The sequence below is a fragment of the Agelaius phoeniceus genome, chromosome 5 (assembly GCF_051311805.1).
Source record: "Agelaius phoeniceus isolate bAgePho1 chromosome 5, bAgePho1.hap1, whole genome shotgun sequence".
NCBI lineage: Eukaryota > Metazoa > Chordata > Aves > Passeriformes > Icteridae > Agelaius > Agelaius phoeniceus.
In genome coordinates this window covers 59,020,651-59,044,624 of record NC_135269.1, presented here as the reverse complement: position 1 = coordinate 59,044,624, position 23,974 = coordinate 59,020,651, and the positions used below count along the sequence as shown (strand labels likewise).

The following is a 23,974-nucleotide window of genomic DNA, read 5'->3' as shown; positions in this document are numbered from 1 at the left end:
CTTCAAGAATGGCCCAGGTACACCTGTGGTCTGCAGAGGGAAGAGATTTGGTCTTTCTCCATGCAACGAGAAAAATGCTGATATGGTTTTTATTTCCGAAATGTCTCAGAACAGTTCACTCAGATTACCACGGAGGTGCCTGGGGCTTGTGCAGCCCAGGCCATGTCCCGGCAGCCCGGCAGCGCTCGGCGGTGCCTTTGGCCGCCGCCTCTCCGGTGCCGGGGCCCCAGGGCGCTGCCCCAATTGCTCCTTTCCAGGCCGGCTGGCCGGGATGCACTCGAGGGCATTTTAAAAAGAGGAAATGGATGCCCAGGCATCCTGCAGTGACGGGACAAAGCCACAGCAGAATATAATTTCTGCTGGAAAGTGAGCTTTGCCTGTAACTGTAACAGGCATCATCTCTGACTGTTAATAGGAACAAATTCCTTACTGCTGCTTTGGGATTTGTCTGTTTTGTTTCCTTGGCATATGTTGCATTGGCCACACTTTGCTTGAATTATTTTTCACTGCTACTGTGCAGTATAGTCGACTAATTGATGCCCTCCTAAACATTACTGGGGGCAGAAAAGCTTCATCTTGAAATTATTTTCAAAATAATTTATTGGCAAACAGAAGAGTAGTATGAAGTTGTATAAATAGAGCTTAACACCATGCACAGCAGTAATCCCATTGCAATAAGCACATCAGGCTACTGACAAATGGTGCCATTTGAATCTTTCCCAGTAAAAATTTAGACAATCCTAGCCTGAAATGACCTACTCCCATAGAAACATGGCACCATGACTTTTGAAATCAGCAGCTATGAGGAAGATGATCTAGATAAAGCCAATCTCTTGGTGGGGCTGACACCTGGTACTGAATCATGATAGGTCTATGATGCTGGGACAGAGTCCATCACTGTGTCACACTCTTTGTCCAAAGAGCAGGTGAGTTTTTCTGCATTTGTGACCTCCCAAATCTCATCCTCCATCCACTTCACAGAACAAATGTAGGTTTGATATACAGCACCTGATTCGCAGGTTCCTGTAGCTGAGTAGTCAAGTTATTTAGCATCACAGCAGTCTCCTCAGCTTTCCTGAAGGCCTCAGAGGAGAGAGAAAGAGCTCCACTGCAGTCTGGGCCACCACAATGCCTTAGTCCATGACCGTCCTGGCACAAAGCTCCCCCACAGGCTGCTGTGGCACATGGCTGGTCTCCTGGAACACCACAGATCTGCAAGAGGGAAGATGCTTATGTCAGGACTCCTCTGGGGGCCTGAGATACACTCCTGAGGGAAGGAAGATGTTTGACATCATATGAACATTGAATATAGGATAGGATATTCCTCAAGACACAGCATCTGGTCTTTATAAAGATGGGTATCACTGCCAGTTACAGGTCCCTCTCCCCTGATTTGAAGGATGCTATGGCAGCTCCATGGCTCTGAGCATCCTTGCAGGAGCCATTTGTTAGGCTCCAAGTGTTGCACTGAGACCCTTGCTTCACTCTTCTTTAGCCAAAGGGCTGAAACCATTCCCTAACTATACCCAGCCCATGGGTCAATGGCCTCTTCTGAAGGATCCAGGTAACCTCTAACAGAGCAAGGTGCCATGTCTAGTCCTCCATGTATTTTGACACAGATATGGAACCTATAGGCTTAGGTGGATGATGTCTTCCAGATTTGTCATGAATTGGTGCTATCAGGTATTTACTGCTGCCCTGCAGAAGAACAGAAATCCCCTTCTTTCCCAGAGGTGACACAAAGGATATGTGAGCACTCCCCATCCACTCCGGGACAAAGTCACTCTGGTTAGTTTAACTTACTCATGGAGGAGGTTTGCCTTAATCTTTCTGAAATTACTCTGATGACCTCTTGAGACTAGAGAGCTCCTAAACAGTTCCTTGTGCTGGGAACAATGGCTTCGAGAAGGCTGGAAACAACTACAGCTGAGAAGTGCAGTTGTTCTGATGGGATTGGCTGTGGCAAGGAAGTGCCATTTTCCAGACTTAAAAATGCATGTAAGCATCCTTTTAAAATAAAACCTACTACAACATCAAAAAAAAGAGGGTTTTTTTGTTTTTTGGAGGTTTTTAGCTTTCATTCAAAATCCACAGCACCTACCTTTTCATTCAGGTTTTGGATGTCAGGGCTTTTGATCATTCTGAGCTGTTGCAGCACACTGCTTGCGTCAAAGAGCTGATGGTCCAACATAGCGAGGGTGTCGTTCCTGGTGTACTCTGAGTGCCTTACAACAGGGCTTGTCCCCCTGGTCCTCTGTTCTGCCAGCAATGATACTTCAGAGTGTTTCCTAATGTTGCTGATGGCCTCTGTACCAACAGAAATAGGGTTTAGTACCAACTGCATTTGATTGCATTCAGTTTGTGCATTTGCTTGAATTCTGGACAATTGCTGAGTGACAGCTGATTCACTGTGTTTAATTTGGGAAGCAGGGAAGAGCAGGAACTGTCTTTTCCTCAGCAAAGCCTTTCAATCCTTCACTTATCCAGTTGCTAAATAGAAATAGTTATCAATGCTCATAAAACCTGCTAAACTAGAAATAAAAATGGTGGATCCTATGTCATCCACAGGATGCCAAGGTGTTTGAGAAGGCAACAGAATAATTAGAAGTATGAAGGAGATCCCATTATTGACACTAACTGCTACAGATCTGCATTCATCAGTAGCTCATTCACTGCTACCATTGTTGATTGGATAAAAGCTCCTGACATTTATTATGTTTTAGGCAGGAAAACTCTTTCTGCCAGTTGTCATGAAATGATCAGCTGCCTGATTGTGAGTCAGGAAAATAACCATCCTTTCTGCTCAGCATAGCACCCAAGAGTTAAGTGGTCTGCTAGAGTGAGACTAAAATTTATATTACAAATGGGAATATATGAGGGCTTTTGTGTCTCTGGAAAATCCAGTTTCAGGACTGATGAATTAAAAAAAAAAAGACACTTCCGTGATAAGCTAATAGGCCAGGCTAAAAATGCTTTCCAGCAAGAGTCTTGTTTGGTTAGTGAAAGCTTTTCCTTAAGCAGGCTCAAAAGGGTTGGAGAATATTACATTTTTTGCAGATTAATAGCCTGAGAAAAGGATTCAGGCCCTTTGCAACACACATAATTTAAAGATGTTACTGCTGCTGTTGAGTTTTCCCAGATCTCTGGAGAGCCCAGATTTGCCCACATTCCTAGGCAGAAATATGTCCAGAGCCAGAATCGATGTGTCAGCAGTGAAAAAGCATTAGAGGTCTCTGATTAACATCTCTCTTTGTGCTGGTAACTGACTCAGTTACGAGTTGAAGTCAAAGACAAGACACTCAAGTCCTGTGTGCTTTGATTCAGGCTCTAAAGCCCTTGGCTGTGCTTTGATTGAAGCTGAACAATGTTTAGTTATCATGTGGAACCAGGGCTATTTATTTATCTTGTAATTCTTGGAAACAATATACAGCTTAAAGCTAGCTCTTAACACAAAATACCTGGAAAGAGACTGCTGTAACTCCTCATCTAAGCCAGAGATTTTTTCTGTGCAACAATTCCACAGCAGGAATATTTCACAGTGGTTCAGCTCTCCATTAAATGGCCTAAATGCATTTTCTACATTTGGTTTTTGATGGAGCTGTAGAGATTCCAAGTTCCTTTTCATTAAACACAGTGTCTTAGCATAGGCTTGATTTATAGCCTCACTGTGTTACTGCACCTCAGCTGCTGCAAATGCAGGGGGCCAGTGCTGGAAAGCCATAATTTAATGACATCTCATAGACTGCAAACATTCTTTTAAGGGCACTTGCATCTTAGTTTTTCCAGTGGTTTTAATTTATCATTACATATTGATGTTTCCAGGTCATCTAGCTGAATGTATGCCTGTGAGGAGGACTCCAACTCCTGATCCTCTGCACAGAGACATAGGCAGGAGCTCATTCTCTGTGTGTGTCTAGGGCACGAGTGCCAGATGTGCCCCAGATGGGGTATCTGCCCCAGCAAAAAGGAGAGGAACAAGCAGAGCCACAGATAGGATATGCTGCTGGTCTGAAAGGAAGGAGGAGCCAGTCTCTCTCCTGGGTATCAGAAAAGCTGTTTATCTTGAGGGAAATGTTATTTTTGTGCTATTATACGCTTGGTAGCAGAACCAATGAATATTTGTGGCCTTGATAGGAAATTCATCTTAAATTCAAGGTCTTCCCCTCCCCACACTCCCATGTGCTTTTTATAGGGCTGTTTATCTGCCTCCAGAGGCCAAAAGATTAAGTGGGTTTGGAATGTGACCAGAGAGCACCATGGATGCTTCAGCTCTGTGTCCACTGACCTCCCTGGATTTATTGTTTCTTTGCCTTTCTGCCTTTCTGTCTGTGCAAGGCTCAGTTGAAGTGAGAAGTGGAGTCTGGGAGAGCTCTGCTGGCTGCTTGCAGAGGAGCTGCCCCAGGGGGCTGCCAAGTACAACAGGGCACGGGAACCCTAAACCTTCGTTAATCCCTCTTTTCCCCTCTCCCATTTCCTCCACTATGCATTTTGTTGACTTTTCCTTCTTTTTTCTTTTTCCTTTGTTTTTATTAAAGCAAACAAACAAAAACAAAACAAAAAACCCCCCAAAAAAGAAAAAAAACCAAACCAAACCAAACCAAACCCCCAACTTGCCCAGGCCAAGTTTTTCTTGCCTGAATGAAACACAGAGGAACTGTAAGTGGGAGTGCATTGCTTGTAGCTTGTGTCTTCTGTGGCAAGCACCCTGTCTTCTGGGGGTTCATATCTTGGCAGCCATCTCTTTGGAGAGGATTCTGCTGACCATCTCCTGCCATTGTGGGTGGTATAGCACTGTTCAAGATCCCTGCCTGATACAGCCCCATTTTTCTCCAGAAACCAGTGTGGGACATCATCATTACAGCTATTAGCAGCTGATGGAGACTATACTTAGCTCAAACACAGAGGATTTAATTCTTTCAAAAATGCCAAGGACCTCAGTTCTGCTTTCACATTTTTTGATGATGGAGAGCTACTTCTAGAAGTCCCACATAAAGTCAAGTATTTTCCCATGAGAACACTAGGAAGCTGCACTATGACACAATGCTTTAATTAAATAAACTGTTCCTGTACAAGATCCTTTAAGTATTCCTATGAGCAAGAGGAGTCAAATGTGGTAGGGGAATCCTTTGCTGTTCCATTGCATGTGAGTCTGTACTCTGAAACTGGTTTTCTTTTATATCCTGATGTAAGCATTTATGAGACTCCTGACTGATGTGACCCTGGCACATGCATCTGAAATTTGGGATGCTAGAAATCACAGCATTTTAAGACAAAAGAGAATTTGGAAAGTCAGTATAAAATGTTATCAGTGTCAACATTTTTGTGCTACCACAGGAAGCAAAGGGATCTTTAAGATGTTGTATGGTTTAATGATGAGAAAGCATTCCAAAATTCTAGGGAAAATGTATACCCATTTTAATTCATTGCTGACTTACCTTTGAAATTCAAGTACTGAAAACTTTGATGCAGATGTATTTTTTGTTGTAGAAGTTCAAACACTAGGTTGGCTTCTTCTACTATATCTTCTATGCTCTTGTTAAGGTCAGGAAACTCAAAGGGTGAACTGTGAAGGGGATCCATCTGTGCAACTTTTTGTCTGAAGGGATAAGACAGTTATGCAGAAGTCAGACCAGATTGTTCTTAAACTAGAACTGAGTTACACAATATTTTAGAGGGCAAGAGATACATGTATAAATAAGCAAAAACATTTAATTATATGGCTTATTTAGAAAACCTTTAGTATGAATTGGAAATTTCCATCATTTAAGTATATATCTCTATGGGTTAGGCATATATTAAGGATTATTTTGCTCACAGATCTACTGAAAACAGTCACTTAGTAGACCAGCATCTGTGTGCTGATCAGAAGTGGGATGGCTGGTGGAGTCTGGGGGAAGACAGTTTCTCAGCTAAGGGATTTTTCCAGGAGCAACCTAGCCCTTACTGAAGGAAGCCCTGAAAATCCCTGATGCCTGAAAGGGCCTGCAGTGAAAGGACAGGATGTCTCAAAATGCGTTCCATTTCAGAAATGGCATCTTCGAAGGCTTTGAAGCGCATGTCACAGCTGGGCATTCGTCCTCCTTTATCTTCCAGCTTTGCTGCAAACCTCATTAACCCCTGCACAGTCTGAGCAAGAGCCGCAATTTCAGCATCCCACTGATCAAAACAAAGATGACACTGAGGGCAGGAGGGAAAGTCCTTCTCAAAGCCGCGGGCGCACTGGTCGCAGAGCCGGCCGGTGACGCCAGCCCGGCAGTTACACGCGCCGGTGGCTTTGTCACACGTGGGCTGGCGGGTCCCCTCCAGGTTACACTCACATGCTGCAAGAAAGGAACAGCAGGTTACATCCAGTTGTCCCTGTTCTGTGGGATTAATGCATGAAAAAGGTGCTTTTCAAGATAATAAAAGCAAAGCAGTGTTTGAGTTAGAGCAAGGTGGACTGCACAGTAGTGGCTCTTCTTCATCTCTGACTTCCATCTTAACCATTTAAATAAAAATATAGATAAATAATATAAACACTTGTCCATCTCATACACACAAACATATGAAAGGCTGTTTCTCTACATGAATTCCCTGTTTCCCCTGTGAATATAAAAGGTAAGCATTTATGTTGAGGCAGTTCCGAATCCAGTTATAGTCACGCAATAATACTTACAAACGCAATGTAGCTGGGGATTGCCAAAGTAGTTTTCCTCACATTCATTACAGCATCTTCCACTGTAACCTGGCTTACATGGACACTGGCCTGTAAGCTGTAAAAACAGATAGGGTGGAATAACTTCCAGCAGAGCCATAGGGCTGGATATACATTATTTCAGCTGTACAAGAGCTGCAGCAACACTGCTTGCTCACAGTCTTTGAAGGTCCTGGAAACAAAATGCACTCTGAGAATGGCTTTGCTTTACTAATGTTAGAGATTTTGTATGATCCAATCTACTAACGCTGTTTGAGAACTCATCCTCTGACAATGATCTGAGAGGATTCTTTTCCTTTGCAAAATAAGTATTTTTTATTTTTGCTAGATCTAAGAACTCAACATTTCAACTTAAACTACACAATACATCAATTTTAACTGAAAACCTTGAGGATATATTATGCACGTTGCCCTAGAAAAAATATTTTGAAATTCAGCTATTAAATTAGACTCCAGGGAATTACGACTTTGATAACTGCTAGTAGTTCTTTGAAGTCAAGAACTATATTTGCTATAAAAATAATAAATCTACTGAATGAACTGGAACAAACAGAGAGCCTATTGAAAGAAAAATGTGCAAACACATCAGCAAGATTTGAGGATATGCTCCTGCTGCTCTGAAGTCAATGGCAAAATTGCTGTTGACTCCATGGGACCACAATTTCACCTTTCTGTTCTGAAATGCTGTTTAATTTTTTCTACATTCTAGCCCTGAAATGTGCACAGGACTTAAAAATGAGAAAAGGTACTCTAGTAGTACGATAGATGAGGCTTGATTAATGCAATGACCACAGCTGATATTTTACTTTATGAAAATAAACACTTAAAAAATACTCATTTGACTCTTAGGCCCAAGCTTGGATTTCCTTTTTCCCTATATGCATAGTTAAGAGGTAGCTTTTTTCTGTGACATCTTTTTACAATGTATTTCTAAGGTCCACTTGACAAAAAAACATGCAGAGAGAAATTGCAAAGCCTCGTTATCAGAACAACACTTTTGATTTAATGACTCACAGTGTGATTGTACCAACTACAAACTTCCAAAGAATTTTTTGTTTTCAGGGAATATGACAAAAAAGCGATCTTCATTTATAAGAGGGTCCCCACTTTGCCATGTCAAAACACCAGCACCCTGGTTCCTGGAAAGCAGAGTAATTTCCTTGCCTGGTTGCACTGGTTGCTTTGGGAGTTTTTTGGATCACAGTCACAGGTCTGACATCCTTTTCCACTAGCCAGGTCCCAGTAGCCAGAGGCACACTGGTCACACGTGGCACCCAGCACATTGGGCAGGCAGGGACAAGCTCCCGTGGTTGGGTCACACAGGCAGGCTGCATCCCCCCCTGGGCACATGGCAGGCTGAACACCTGCCAGATTGCACGTGCAGCCTGGAAAAAGAGGGACAATTACTACAGCAGACAGAAATACAGACAGCTGATGGACAGCCAGAGCTGGATATAAAGCTTTACTTTCAGTGATACCTTGAACATGTTTAATCTCATACATATTACCTGCCTTTCTGTAATAACTTATATATGGCTTTGAGAAAACTTACTGTGAATGTTCAACCCTTTTAATACAGGCACAGAAAACAAAGGCTCAGTGTATTTTGAATCTTATTAGAATGCAATGTTAAATATGTTGGGTAAGGATAAATTGATTTACAGTAGGCATTATCCAGCGTGGGAATCCCCAGTAAGCCAAGTAAGATAAGAAGCCCTCCTAGTGAGGAGCCAAAAGTTCTTACTTAACAATTTCTAACAGACATCTTCCAAGAATGAACAAGGGATGGGCTTGGACTGTATTTTAGAGATTCCCAGAAAAATTGTTTCTTGACTATACTTATAGTTATCTTGGCCATAAAAATTAAATCCTCAGGCACATCTGTGAAAATGAGTTTAGAGAAAAACTGGGAAGAAGCTTGTGCCTTGCTTTTCCTTACACTCCTATTCTTCTGTTCAAAGTGCTGAGTTACTGATGTGTCCTCATGGAATCTATTCAATTGCCTGAATGCTCTCTCTCTAGCCACTTAATGAAAACAACTGGTAAGGCAGGAAGTCCAGCAAGGGATCATCTGGTTAACTGAGCTCTAACTGAGCTTAGCTGGCATCAGCCAGCAACATGGATAAACAGTTATCACTGATTCCTTTACTTTTGATTCCTTCCTGAATAAGCTGAGTGCACATTTATTTTTCTAACAGAGAGTACTGCTTTCATTTCACAAATGAGTATTTCCAAGGAGCGATATTCAGTATGAGAGTTAGCGAGACTTGGATGACAAAGAATTTAATAGATGCCATGTTAAGTTATTTGTATCATTGATGTTATTTATATTTAGTAGATAGAGAAATATATTTGTGAATCTTATATTTTGCTCTATTTATCTTTAGTTTTGTCCTCCCTCCAAGGTCTAGCCTTTCCCTATAGCCTATTTTTTAAACACATTTTCTTGGTAGTAAAACACAGTTGCAGTGCTGTTACTTACTTTGACAGCTTTGATTGAGGGCTGAGCCAAAATAACCTGGTTTGCAGAGCTGGCAGTTTGCTCCATGGGTGTTGTGTAAACACTTGGTGCATTCCCCAGTGACCCTGTTACAGGACTCTGGGTCTGTCAAATCAATGTTGTTATTGCAGGGACATGGTGCACAGTCAAGCCCAGGGCTGCTGGAGTTTTTGTAGAACCCACTAGGACACTTGTCACACTGATTGCCTGTCAGAGAAAGGTAAACATATTGCTGGCTGATGGAATTCAAGTGAAACATGTAATTTCCAGTAATACTATTAAAATGTTCAGACTGTCTGTTCAAATGCACATTTTCAGTGGAAAATATCCACCTGTTTGAGATCATTGCCCTTTAATTCTCTGAACAGTTTAGATTATATCTTCCCCACTGAAATCTGATGGTAAGACACCTTTCTCATCCCAAGTTGTTTATACCAAGGAAGCCTTTCAGTAAGAACAATTAGGTGCCCCATCATACAACACCTCCAAACATCTTTTTCCATCAAAGTCCGTTCAATGGCAGTAGTCAGGGTTAGCCATACTTGCAGGATTTTCCTTGGCCCTTCACTCCCACAGCAGCATTGGAGGGTGGGGTGTACTCAGGAGTTCAGATGAACTCTGATGCTCTGTCCTTGCTGGCATTACCACTAGTACTGCATTTTGTCTCAATGCCTGCCCTGATCTGGGTGCTACCTCTGCATCTCAGAAACCATTCTGGGCAGACTGGTGTTTATGGAACCACATCCACTGGTTCGTCTTCAGCCAAGGACACTCTTCCTTCACTGTGCAACTCAGGACCCAGAGCCTTTCTCAATCTCTGAGAAAGTGAGACTGCTGCTACAAAGGTGACCAAGAGTCCTGCTGGAAAGGAGCAGGAGCAGTAAAGTTCAAAACTGAGAAGTGCAGTTTGTGATTTGTGAGGACAGAAGTCCCTTGGGTGAACACCAACATGAATAATTTTGACCCTACAGCAATTACTCAAGCAAAAACACTCTTGACTTATAAAGAAACCTTGCCTAAGTAAAGATGACAACATTGGTTTAATTTTCAGCAGTGATTCCCATTAAGCTTTGCTTCCACCAAACAAGATCTTTCTAATGCCCAAGGGAAGGGAAATATCTTCAGCTTTCCCTTCAGAAATTCAACTTAAGTCAACATGATCTTAGGAAATGAGGAATCAGTTTGCTGCAAAAACATCTGCATTTTAGACAGCTGAGAACAGAAACCTCATTTCTAAAATGACTATTTGAACCATGAAGCAGTCACTTTAAGGCATAATGTCAAAGAGTTTCTCTGATTACAAAGTCTTATCAGCTCTTTTTGATGCCCTAATCATTCCCATTTGAGCTTGCAATTCTTCTTTTTCAAAGGTAACAAGCAATTGCAGTTTTCCCCCCCTCTCCCCACCAGATTAGTGTAATGCCTCTGGAAAGGAGGAGATTTCCAGAGAGTGACATCAGAACAATAAATGACTTCACAGTATCCACATAGGTGAATCCCTTTTGAAAACACTAACTGCACAATTCCCATTCTTCCTAGTCAGAACGTAGCCACATAATTTCAGTAAACTTGAGTGCTAACTCTTCTTAGCTGTTTTATTAGCATTACCTCATTGTCATTTCTGAACATGTGACAGGTGAAGGATGATAATTTTTTTTCTTACATCAATTTAACTAGTATCAAAACCAGTCCTTACTTTGCTTCATACCTGAATATCCCTCGAGACAATTACAGACAAGCTGTGCAGACTGGGAGTCCTGGTAACAGGAATGTGCAAAATACCTATTGCTTGTAGGTGCTCCTGGGCACATGCATGGGTGGCAGGGTTCTCCATCCAGAGGGTTTCCATAATAGCCATCCATGCACCTGCCAAAGCAGTCAACACAAAGCAGGACAAATTGTCAAGTGCTTCATGCAGGTGAATCAATTTACATGTATATTTTGAAATTGGTAATCCAGATTACTGTAATGCTGTCTCCATCAATTAGTAGAGATATATCAAGATTCAAAGGTGTTCTAAAATGGAAAATCAGAGCTGCATTCTCAAAATCTGAAGCAAAAAGAAAAAGACACATGTTTTCCTTTCAAGAAATGTTTGTGAAGACTTTCACCTACTCTGGAACAATTTTAAACTGAATGATTATTGTTGAGGGTTTTTTGCAAGACAATGGATATATATATATGCACAGTCTTCACAGAAACTGAGTAAGGTCACAATGCCCTTGAAGGACATGAAAGAAGAAGAACATGCTCAGCAACAGACGGTTCAGGATGTAAAGGCAGACAAGAAAACCACAGCGAGACGCGTGAAGAAGAAAAACTGAAATTAACTGAAAGATTAAAACACGTGCACAGAAGGATTTAACCAATCATGTATTAGCTTGAGGCATGAACAGTAGAACACAGTACAAACATAGCTTGTTTTTGCAATAAATTGGCTTAACTTGATCACATTGATCATGGCGTGATGTCCCGTTCCTGTTCCTCTGCAGATAATGACATGGCATATCACACATGCTCTGCATAGGCAGCTAAAAGCTGCCATATAAAAATTCTGTATATTTACCTATCAGCACATATATTCATCTATTTCCATCCAGACACACACACAGAGTGGCTGGCATGACAGTAAAAAGTGCTGGCACAGGCAAAAAAGCAATGATTCCTCAAGAGTACTCAGAGAATACTGCATATTTCACATGTAACATATGTATTGAGCCATGCTCTGTCTGACATGTTCTGCAAACCTGGGGTAACAGCTCTTTCAAGGTGCTGGTGGCTGTGCTGTTACCCAAACTGGTGGGGGCTTTTGGGGCTCCCTGGGGGCTCAGCCACCCTGCCCACCACTGCTGCCTCCACATCCCAAGCCCCTGCAGTCCTGCAGCTGCAGCAAAAACAACACAGAGGCTTCTGAAGCATCCTCAGTCTTTGATCTGTTTTACTATGGCAAATGGGAACATTATTATCCTCCCCTGGGAGGATAATCATATAGCCAAGGAGGTCCTGCAAAGCCACAGGGCAAAAAGTGTTTCAGTCTCCCATTTTTAATCTGTTTGCCATCTACAAGTAGAATAGCCAAAGACTGTATTGTCTAAAACAGGAAAATCTCAACAGGTTTCATGAGGAAAACCTCTTAAAAATTAATGACAAGACATAGTCCAGCCAAACCAAACTAAACAAACCTAATTTCCATGTCCATGTTGAATTGTGATACTGCTGCCAGTGTACAAAACAAAAAAAGAGGAGCAGTGCTCTGAATGAAGCTGGAACATGTGGGAAAAGTAATTTCCTGGTGACACGGAACTAATATGACCAGCAAAGAGGGCACGTTTACTTAAACTCCTTGAAGGTAATTGCAGGTATTAAAATGAGTATTCAGCACAACATTCAGCCTCTTGGCTAGCCTCGTGCTGAATTTTAAATTTGAAAGCTGGCAATTTGGAACCTGGCTGGAGTCAGTTTAAGTCTCAAATGCTTTCTTGCAGGTAGCCCACTGCAATGCTGGGTGCATGCCCTGCCTGCAGTCCACCCACAGGGATTGCACGTTCCCACATGCAATAGGTAATAGTAATAAAATAGGTACCTGACATTCAGCAGTTTCATGTTAACATGTCAATGACCTGCTCAGTGTTCTGCAAACCTGGGGTAATGGCTCAATGACCCGTTACGGTCATTGATGCATTTGGAGGCCCCCAGCTACCCAGGCACTTTGGAGACCAGCAGTGTGTGCTGGGGCTTTGCAGCAGCGCTCATGAGCTGACCTCTCGCAGTGGCTTCCAGCGGTGAAGCCGCGGCAGTCGAGGCACTCTCCGGTCCGAGGGTCGCACAGCTCCGCGTGGCCATGACAGGGGCAGGGACGGCAGTGGGGAAAGCCGAAGTATCCGGGCAGGCAGCGGCTGCAGCGCTGGCCACCCACCTCCCGGCGGCAGGAGCACTGCCCTGTCACCTGGTCACACAGCGCGCTCAGCGAGCCTTGCGGGTGGCACTCGCACGCTGGAAAACACCGAAAGCAAAGCTGCGTCCTTAAAGCGTTCCTGCTGCTAAGAAAATGAATTTACAAACGCTAGAAGTTTGTGTCCAACAAGGAGACATAGGAGTCCTTTCAGGCTTTATTCGAATGAAGGAAGAGGCCATGGGGCATTCCCCTGAGATCTCTCAAATTTTTAGAAGACGCAGCCTCCTTTTTATCTTAGTTTCCCGGCCGCATTTCCCTTCTCTCTTTCTCCATTAGCTGGTACTTGAGAGGTACAGACTCCCCCATACGCCTGATACCAAAGATTTCCCTCTAATGTATAACCCTCCCTTTTAATTTTTAATTCTTACAGAATTTAGGAGTTTTTCTTCCCCATTGTTTCTTTCATCTCTCAATGCCTAATTTCATTTATCAGCAAACCTAAAGTTTCTTTGTAAAAGCAAATATCTTTTTCCATTCATCAATCAGTAGAATCCTTCCCACTGTTTCTTTTATCTCCCAGTGCTAGTTTTATCTACCAGCAGACCCACAGCTTGTTTGTAAAGACAAACCTGCTATTCCTCTCACTGCCAACACATCTCATTGCTGCTCAAAGGCAGCAGGGATGGAAAATTTGTTATTAGTGGGGACATTTTTAATCTTGCTTCCCATATGATCTGGGATTTGGAGACATTGGGGTGTGCTAGTGGTCCTGGTAGTGGTGCTGGCTGCAAGGCACTCACCGTAGCAGCCGTGGAAGCCGAAGCCGTAGCTGCCTGCAGAGCAGGTGTCACAGCAGCGCCCCACGACGTTGGCCTTGCACTGACACTGGCCCCCCAGCTTACTACAGCTGGCATTCAGCGACCCTTGGGGATTGCACTTGCATGCTGGCAAGGGGAAAGAAAATCAAAACGTGTTTGGTTGTCAAGGAGTTCTACTGCTCTCATCAGCTTGCAGGTTTCACACTTTAAAATAGGTAGGAAAGAGTTTGATTATGCTTCTCAGGGTTCACTAAACTGATGATGCCATAGTTTAGATCATTTGATGGTGTAGCACCAATGGTGATGGTGTATCAGGCACCAGCACAAGTCTTGGTGTTGTAGTTGCCACATTCAAGGCACACATTTGGGGTAGGACAGAAAGGGGGTAGCAAAGCACGGATCCAAATAGAGACATTGTGAAGTTTAAAAAGATTTGCTATAAATCCGCATCTAGCTGAAGCACTGGACATTACCTGCAAGCTGTATTTAGTCTGCATCTGTGTACTGTTTGTTTCCTTCTGGACACCTTGGACTAACTTGTGGAGCGAAGATGCTCTGCTAACCCACAGAGGTTTGCCTAGGATGCTCTGGAAAGCACTAGAAAACCAAAGTGCCACATTTCATTGGGAGAATCTTGTCACTTTAGGAATCAGGCCAATAGGAAGTTATCACAGCCCAAGCCTAAATGAGGGGTTCACTGGTTGCACAGCTGTGACCTCATTGCCTGATATTAGAGTGAGGCATCAGTGCTAAAATTTGTCCAATCCAAGCAGATGCTACCACTTTGGAGGGATTGCTGCTAAAGAAGCTGCAGAGATTGCTGCCCTGAAAGAAGCTGGCCACCAAAGTTGCCCAGAAAGGCCCCTCCTGCTACTGGAAGTGCAGAGAAGTTCCATTTCTCTGGGCCAAATACTTGGGAAATTCCCTGAGCTACTGAGCCCAGCTAATGGTGGGTCCAGGAAGCTGCCTAGGAATTTCAAACCCTACCTGCTGCTGCCTTCTTGCTGGAATATCTTCAAGGTTTACCTGGTGAATCTCTTCCAGTACACCAACTTATGTACCATTATGTCTGGAATCTTACCAAGGCATTCAGCTAGCCTACAGCATCTAGAGAGAGGGCTTAGAAACTTCGCTGTCATTTAACAGCAGCCAGAAAAGAAGGAACATTACTGCCTTGGCCATATGGTAAAGGCATCTGATTCAAATGTTTTTCAGAAGACACAAAAACACTGCCATGGTGCCTCTCACGTTGCTCATGAAGCCCATCAGGAGTGATGAACCCTGAGATTCATGCCACCAAGAGGTGTTTGCAGCACACACAGGGTTCACCGCGATATACCCTGCACATCCACAGGTACCACATGCTGGCCAGCTTCACTTCTACATCACTGCAGGCTCAGATCTCTACAGTCAACATACCCTACAAACCCAAGGGAAAGCCAGCAACTGCCCAAAAGAGCTGCCTGTGCGGGCTGGTCCTTACCCACGGCGCCGTTGTGGATTCGGGCTGACAGGCTCGCTATGAGCCGCGCGCACGCCTCGGGCAGGACGTGAGGCCCGACTTCAGATGCAATTTCAATGCAGTGATACTTCTGGTACTCATCTAAATCCTTTGCACTGCATAAGTTCTCCACAGATCCGATTCTGGGAATAAGTCCAAGCTTTGTCGTTAAGAGAGAAAATAAAATATTTTTGCTTAGATATGTTGAAAGCCAGAATTTCCCACATTCTCTTAATGTGCTTTCTGTTGCAATGACAGAGGCCTGGAGCATTGGGTTTCCAAATCTGCAGTTATGCATTCTGTCATCTAAATTCACATTTATTCTCAAGGTCTAAACATTCCCTGAGTTCTTTAAATAAGAGAGACTGTGTTTAAAAAAATAAAATTATAATAAGACTTCTGATATATGCTAAGAACTGGTCTTGCCATGCTGTGTTTGTGACTCCAAAAGCAGTGTCTGGCCAAAACTTTTACTTGTATTACTGTGATAGGGAAAAATCAGCTGAAGGTTCTATGTCCAAGTATAGCCAGCCCTTGCCAGGTCCAGTTCTACAGGAATAATAAGAGAAATAGACCTAAAAATATTTTTCAAGAGAAGGACCCAAAACTAACACCCTGCTCCTGACTTGATGGAAACTTGCAAAATATCTGGAACTGATTCCCAGGAAGTACAAGACTAATTTTACTTTTCCAAAATAATCCTTAAAAATATCCATGACTCAAACAAATTAGAGATATTTAAAAAAACCTAAGTGATGAGGAGCTGTACAAATTTATATCCATAGCCACAGCATCTTATCAGCACATACATATGGACTGTGATCATAATCAATGAGCAACAGATAGAGATACATGCAACATATGCAACAAGTGTGACTTGTACTGCTCCATGAAAATTTAACCAGATACAATTCTGCCTTTCCATACAAAAATATGCAAACAATACCAATGCAGAAAAACAGAAGCTGAATTTCTATTAGAACACACTATACCTTATTTAAAAATACTTCTAATAAGTCTGTAAAAAAAATAGCACTGTGTAGAAATACAACCTCAAGGGACTTGTGACAGAACTACTCACTGAGTCAATCAAGATGAATGATTTTGCCTTTTTGTCAGAGGCAGAGAGCTGGGAAAAATACACATCCACAAAATATTCTGTTCCCGGCTCTAGGCAGACTGGAGTTTGCAGAATTGCAATCCTGTTTAGCAGAAATGAAGCACAGTTATAGCCAGGAGTCAGGACAAGGCAAGTTTACTGAATGTTGTGAGCTCTCCCTTCCCTTTGTGCCTGCAAACTGATGCCTGCAGCCTGGAGCAAGCCCTGCTGCTGTGAGGAGCACACCCAGCCCCATGCTTGCAGGCTCTGGGAAAGCTGCAGGACTTCTGCCAGACGATTCTCTAAGTGCAATTTAAACTGAGGAGATTAAACTGAAAATGGCAGGTTTTACTGCTTCTAGCAAGGGGGTTTGCAACTCACTGTTCATATTCATCCTTTCCTGTCCCTATTTGATCAAGACATTGGTCACATCCTCTCAGCTTCTCTCTATTCTTTACACAGGTCCAAGCTGAAAAGCTGGTTTTGAAAGTAGACTAGGACAGTGAGTTTAAGTCAATATTTCCTTTCCATTCTGATCTTCACCAGAGCAACCAACCCTAGCTGGATCTCAGGCTGCTCTCCTGGGTTTGGCAAATGTTTCCCAGACTGGGGCATCAGACTCTTCCTTAGACCCTGTGTAGTACTGTGGTGTGCCAGCAACAGAAAAGGCCACACATGTGTTTCTGATATTCCCACTATCCCACACATGTGTTGCTCTGCAGTGCTTCAGTAAATGATTTGTACACAGAAGATCTACAGGCAAAAAGACAGCAACAGTCAGACCTCTTTGAAGCTGGGAGATGCAACTCATGTGGCTCCTGTGAAAGGACCTTGTTTTTGCAGTGTTGACCCGACAAGATACCAGCAGGCTGGATGGCAACACTTGCAAGCCAGTCTTCCAAGAACTATAAACAAAAGACAAAAAATCTGGCTATATTTTGTATCTGAAAAACCTGCTTTCTCTTTGCAAGTGTTAATGAAAGCCATCTGAATCACTGCACACTGCAGTGACAAGACAGACTTTCTCTTTATTCTTTACAGCACTGAAAAACAATGTTATTGTGAAAAATTCATTGTATTTGCAATAGATAATGAAAAGCAGAGACGGAAATGGGACCTCATCTGGTTCAAATGGAAACAGCTCTGTTAGAGTCATTGGAGTTGTTTCTTTTCTTAGCACAGTGTTTTTCTGGAGATATCCTTTAGCTGCCTTTTCACACATCTAATAAGAAATAGTAAACATAAAAGACTTTGTATCAAATGTATTTAAAACCCAACTCTTCAATCCTTAGACAGAAAAAGGCACCTCAAACTAACCCACTGAAAAATTGTTCCAATGTTTTAAAACACTGGGAGATTGTTTTGCCTGAGTGCTAGTCAGAGAACAGAACACAATAGACAGCAGGAAAATCTTGAGGTGTGGGACTGTCCCAGAGAATTGCAAAAGAGTAAGGAGTATAAAAAAGCTGGTACCAATAAAACACTTGCGTGTGTTTTTGAAGACATGGGTAAGACCCGAGTTTAACCAGATTTGGATTAACAGATTTCCCTAGACATGTCATCATCATTAAGAAATCTTCTCCAGGCAAAAAATAGTAATTTGGTTATTTTCCTACAATTTTCACACATCTCAGGGTGCAGATGGAACAACTGGGAAGCAGGATGCCTGCAAAAGGCCTGGATAAATATCTATGCAAATGACTCCTGCCTGTACACACTTTACTGCCCAAAAAACCCAGCTAGGACTACATGATGCATGTCTGAAAGGAACTGCATTTTCCATGTGTTTGATTTTTGAGTAAAAGTCCAGTCCAAGTAAAGCTGCCAAAAGAGAAACATTCAGAAGATGTAATTTTAGCCAATGCTTAGAAAACACTTCTAGTGCAGATTTTTCATATTTGAGCGGAAAGGGTTAAGGGGGTCAGTGGATAACATATTCCTTGGTTGGTAAGGCAATTTGTTACTGGGTAAAAAACCAAGCAATTTTAATTTTTGATATAAAGAATAGGGCAAGTTGCTCATCCTATTGTTCACAAAATAGACCCTGCACCTATCACAGCACCACAAGACACACAAGACATCACAAGTACCTCAGGCTCGTAGCGAACTGTGATATCAAAGTCCATAGCAAAGGGAACATTGCTGATGGCAAATCTGAGCCCAGCTCCGCTGGGAACGCGGGCGAAGCCGTGTCCTGTCCAGGTGACAGCCCGGCCAGCGCTGGGCGGCCGGAACACCAGCGCCACATCCGAGCCCTGTCCAAACTGCATCGCACCCTGCAGACACACACTGGCATCTTCAACAACACACAGACTCAAATTATAACAAAAACAAACTCGGAAAAAAGAAAGGAAATATTTTTGCCATTTTGTTTACTTGTTTCAGCCATCAGTCTCATTTTCTGAACAAGCTCGAGATTGACAATCTAAGAGCTCTCCCAAAGGTAGGATATTTGGGGGCACATGTAAAGGAAAGCTTCTTATAACTTTGCAGCAACAGCAATAAGAGGGACTAGAATAATCCACTCGCCTCTGAATATTTGGCATCTCCAAACATTCACATTGCAAACCTTAAACAGAGGAAGCCTGATTTCATGCATGGCTGGACCATTCCATTATAAGCTAGATACATAAATATCAGTACTTACAATGGCTGCACTTAAGTGCAGGAGGTACCATGCTAATGTCTTGGTAAACTTGTTGAAAATGTCTTGCAACCAAAAAAAAGTTTACCTTTCATAAGGCCTTTTCTCTTCCAAAAATTAATGGAAATGAGTCTACAAAGGCACCGGACATAGCAGAGCAAGCCTGTCAGTGTGCATAATAAAATTTCCAACCCAACTGTGTACCAAAAAATTTATTTCTGTCAGGATTGAAATGTCTAAGACTGCAAATCCCATGTGCTCAGACATTTCCTTGCCCTTTGTTACAAAAGAAAATTTTATTATTTGGTGTAAACTTAAGTAACTACTCAAGTACTAATTTACCTGTTCCAGTCCAGATTTCCTTACAGTTCGTTTCTTGTTCCTGTTTAACACAATCTTTCCATTTTCAATCATGAACTCATAGCCTTTCTTCTGGAAGTAAATGTCACACCTTGGAAGAGTGCTTGGCTGAACCTATGAAGTAATAAAAGAGGAGCAGCACTGTCTCAACAATGTTGAAGGGTGGTAAGCAAGTAAATGAAAACCCACATTCTTAAAACAAGATCTATTCTCGCTGGGAGAAACTCTAAACTGTGGCTCAGCAGCTGCTGGAAACCTTTTTCCCTCACTCCTTTAAAATTAACTTGCACTTTTCCCTCATAAGCTATGTCCCAGACATCTGTTTTCCATTTAATTTTTGGACTGTAGGATAATTGCTGATTGTGATTATAGCTAAGTATTTGTGGATGCAACATGCAAATAAACATTTTTTTATTATTCCTTATCTATCGTTTCTATACATGTCAGAGAAAAAATGTTAGCAACAGCATAGACAGAGGAAGGGATACATTCCAGGCTTGCACTCAGCATGGGGGACAACTACCCCCATGTTGAAGGGGGGGAAAAGAATTAATTTTTCTAAAAACATTACAGATGGATGCCAAATTCTTGAGGAAATTAGGCTACAATCAATGCCATTATATAAGGCAGCAGGAATTAGTCCAATGGAGCAAAGAGTAATTTGATTCTTCCCTTGTTGGAGATTCTCAGAAATAAAACATTTCATGAGAGCTATTGGCAACTCAAACACTTTACTCTAATTTAAATAATTGAATTTATTTCTCTAATTCATGCTAGACCAGCCTGCACTTAAGAAGCAACAAGGGCAGCTTTGCAGGTCATACCGCGCTGTAGTGACTGTCCCTTTTTAACAGCCACAGTTATGGAATAGTCATGTCCATGAAAAACAAAGACAAACTGACAATGGCCAAGGGATTTGTTCTGCATTTTCCTGCTAAAGAGCTGCTGCCCAAGCAAGAGCCCTCCTCCTCAGCCTCAGCCCCCGTGTCACCGCTGCAATGATCCCCTCTCAGTAGAACACCCAAAAAGCCAAGTACCTACCAAGGGTGCAGAGCCAGAAAGGGGCCTTGCATGCTCAGCTTCATAAATGTAATAGTCCAGGGGCAGAAAGAAGAATCCTGGAGCTGGCTCGTTGCACTGGCGGCTCACGATGTTGGGCAGACACTCGCACTGGCCGTCCTTCGGCGAGCACCTAGGGAGCAGTTGGAAAAGGGAGGACATCAGGGTGGCACAGCTGGGTCCTCACAGCACGAGGGCAGCTCACACCCACCCTCATTCCACCTTTGCTTAATTTCTCCCATTGCTGGATTACCTCCATTACTAAACTTCTTCCTATCACCCACCTCCTCTGTTTCTGATGCAATGCTACTTTTCCATGACTTCAGAGTTCACAACCTCCTTTGTCTTTGTCTGTTCCATACCTGAAGCACTGATCCTTTTGTTTCCTGAGCATATGTTAGTGTCTATTCCTGTATAATTTCTTGTATATTTTTCTATAAGAATCACTATATCATGATTCTTAATAATCTGTCACCCACAATTATGGAGGCAGGACATGAGATCAGAAGGACCTTTGATGTGATATTGAATGTTTTCATATGCTTACACGTATATTTAACACACCAGGTGATTTACCTGCTCACAAGGATATGCTCTACAGCATAGGACTGTGTGCTCCTCTGTCTGAAGCCTAACAGCAGTCGTGAAAACCCCTGCCCAACAGATTTTTGGAGAAGCCCAAATGAAACCAGCCTTTCTTCTAAAATTATACATTTTAATAGGATGGAGAAAAAAAAATCTAGCATTTAAGGTAGGAAGCTAAGTTAAAAATCTCACCTCTAACTTCTAATTTCTAATAATATTAGGGCCTCTGGTTCTCTCAAGGCATGTTTTATATTTCATATTAAACACATCTAGGCTCAACCAGATTTAAGGTTGGCTTCAAAGGAAATAGGTAAATCCCCTTACCACAAATAAATTTCCAAGATCTCCACCCAAATTTACACTGTTTGTATATTATGAAATTTCATCTACATTCTATTTTCCTATCTGTACTGTGACTGTATTAACCTAACCAGAAAGTCTAGCCTAAGAGTTTATAAAAATTAAACCCAAGAAAGAACTTGAAGAACTTTAACTTACAAGTTATTCTGGGATCCACCAATATCACAGTCACATGGAGAACAGCCATACAAGCTGTTGCCAAGACCCCAATATCCTGCCTGGTATAAAAAGAAAGGTTCTTTTATGGCAAAAGTTTAAGTATGCAAAGCAAAACAAAACTTGTTCTGCTGGATGAACAATGGAGCACTACTGTGCTTGGCCATGGGAGATTGCCCCTCTTACCAGATTGCAGGCATGCTCAGCCACTGCAAGAGCCAGATATTTACCCACTTGTACTAGCAAATTGCTCTGTAAACAGCTAAGATGGAACAAGGACATAATTTTACATTTCCTTTCTGGGAGTGCTCCTCCCCCTGCAATTTGATTGCGCAAATATTTGGGAGCAGTGAAAGAAAAGCAGGCATGTCAATGCAAATTGGGAGCATACAGCTATAAAATGATTTTGAATTTTGACTAATTGTTTACTTTTCTGGCAGTGAAAAGGTGTGAGATGGATGAGGAGACTTCCACAACCACATGCAGAAGCAAAACCAAAAACTGAGTACATACAAGGCATCTTTCACAGCGCTGCCCTGTGGTGAACCTCTGGCAGAGGCACTGTCCCGTGGCAGGATCACAGACGGAGAAGGGCAAAGTGCCTGAGGGATCGCAGTTGCAGGCTGCAGGGACAGAAAAGTGCAGTTACCTCTGCAGGGCCCAGAGACACCCCAGGACTGGCATTTACATTAGATGTGGCATCAGCATGACAGGCAGTGTCCATCCTCCACACAGACACTCTGAATGTGCCCCTGCACCCTCCAGACTACCCTTGGAAATGGACAATTTCCTCAGTGGGTGCCTCTCTGGGGAGAGCAGAGGCACTGGCAGAAGGCCTCAGCAGTGGTTTGCCAAGGGCTGTGTGCTGATCTGCACTGCAGTCCTTGTGTGTGGCTGAGCACCTGGCGTGGGCATAACGTGCTCACAAACCCACAGAGCACCTGGGCAGGGGTGGGATGTGCTTTCACCAGGCCTTTCTCAGAGGAATGGTTGGCTGGAAGTTCTTTTGGCAAGGCAGCAGCTCCTGTCATCTCAATATCCCTTTTCAATTAAGTTGCATATTTAATAACTTTTCTATTAACAACAGCCTGATCTGTTATATTATACGATGATGATAATGATGATGATGATGATGATGATGATTATTATTATTATTATTATTATTATTATTCTATGCTAATATTATACTATTCTGAAAGTGACTTTGCATTGTTTCAGCCTTGGATGCTGCACCAGAAACCTTGAATTTTGTTGGCGTTAAATTACAGTAGACAACTGGGTATTTGTGACTCAAGTAGAGCATTAGCGTGTGGATCTGTGCATTCAACTACCTCCCTGCCTCAAAAATGCTTTGGAAAGGAGACTAGCAGAGGTGTTTTACATACGCTGGCAGCCCAGGGGGTCGCTGCTGCTCAGCCCGTGGTAGTTTGCCTTGCACCTGTCGCAGCGAGCGCCCTCCACGTTGTCCTTGCAGGGGCAGCGCCCCGCCACCGTGCCCAGCGCGGGGTCCGTGCGGCTCTCGCACACGCCCTCGGGCAAGGTCCCCGCGGGGTCACAGTTGCATGCTGCAGGCAGGGCCAGGGAGACACACAAAACAAGCACAGGCACAGGTAAGCATGAAAATGCAGTTACAGAGCTACTGGCGATCTGCCCTTGCCTCCTTAAGGACTTTTCATGCCAATCCATTGCTACAATTAAATAATACTCAGAGTGTTTTCTCCATCCTATGTTAATAATGAATTTAGGTTATCTTTCAGAAGAAGAGTTTTCATGTCTGAAAGATTATTTTTCTTGCATATGGCAGGTATCTAGCAAAAGTTATTTACTCCTCCCATCATTTTGGAGCCTCTTCTGTAATCGCTGAAGGTCACAGAAGCAACATCACTACTGCTATTTATATTTATATTGACCTTGTTCAAGAGAAATTATAGCTTTGCTGGATTTCTAAGCTCTGTTTAGCAAGGAGCTGGAATATGCAGCTCTTTTCACAATGCTGTTTGGAGGATACTGTCATGCAGCTACTTAGCAGGGCAGTTTGGATGTTATAGGTTTGGTAACATTTTTACATCCATATGGACATTTAAGCATGGGGACGGCCATAGGGCTCAGAGCAAAGGGAACCAGAACTGATAGTACAGGGATAAAATGTTTCTAAAATCATGGGATATTCAGGGGAGTTGGAAAGAAAGATTGGGCCTGGTAGGCCCTGGGAAAATGTAAGGCTTTACTGGATCATGCAAAACTGCACCTGTATAATCATTTAATGACTATGATAAATTACATGATTGTCATATGATAAATCA

At 42.7% G+C, this 23,974-nt stretch overlaps 1 protein-coding gene across 1 annotated transcript in view; it reads right to left on the bottom strand.

Moving 5' to 3' along the window:
* Window positions 1-23,974, bottom strand: part of LAMB4 (laminin subunit beta 4) — a 41,068-nt gene that overhangs the window by 6,702 nt on the left and 10,392 nt on the right. Inside the window, exons 10-28 of the mRNA XM_054631555.2 lie at window positions 23,057-23,236; window positions 22,185-22,294; window positions 21,654-21,733; window positions 20,553-20,703; window positions 19,494-19,625; window positions 18,598-18,783; window positions 17,291-17,412; window positions 16,490-16,610; window positions 15,391-15,568; window positions 13,890-14,033; window positions 12,956-13,187; window positions 10,903-11,060; window positions 9,177-9,401; window positions 7,859-8,079; window positions 6,656-6,752; window positions 5,945-6,320; window positions 5,436-5,596; window positions 2,102-2,307; window positions 1,009-1,212 (exon numbers count right to left, since the gene is read on the bottom strand). Of these exons, the coding sequence (XP_054487530.2) occupies window positions 1,009-1,212; window positions 2,102-2,307; window positions 5,436-5,596; window positions 5,945-6,320; window positions 6,656-6,752; window positions 7,859-8,079; window positions 9,177-9,401; window positions 10,903-11,060; window positions 12,956-13,187; window positions 13,890-14,033; window positions 15,391-15,568; window positions 16,490-16,610; window positions 17,291-17,412; window positions 18,598-18,783; window positions 19,494-19,625; window positions 20,553-20,703; window positions 21,654-21,733; window positions 22,185-22,294; window positions 23,057-23,236 (3,284 nt within the window). The remainder of the gene's footprint in view (window positions 1-1,008; window positions 1,213-2,101; window positions 2,308-5,435; window positions 5,597-5,944; window positions 6,321-6,655; window positions 6,753-7,858; window positions 8,080-9,176; window positions 9,402-10,902; window positions 11,061-12,955; window positions 13,188-13,889; window positions 14,034-15,390; window positions 15,569-16,489; window positions 16,611-17,290; window positions 17,413-18,597; window positions 18,784-19,493; window positions 19,626-20,552; window positions 20,704-21,653; window positions 21,734-22,184; window positions 22,295-23,056; window positions 23,237-23,974) is intronic.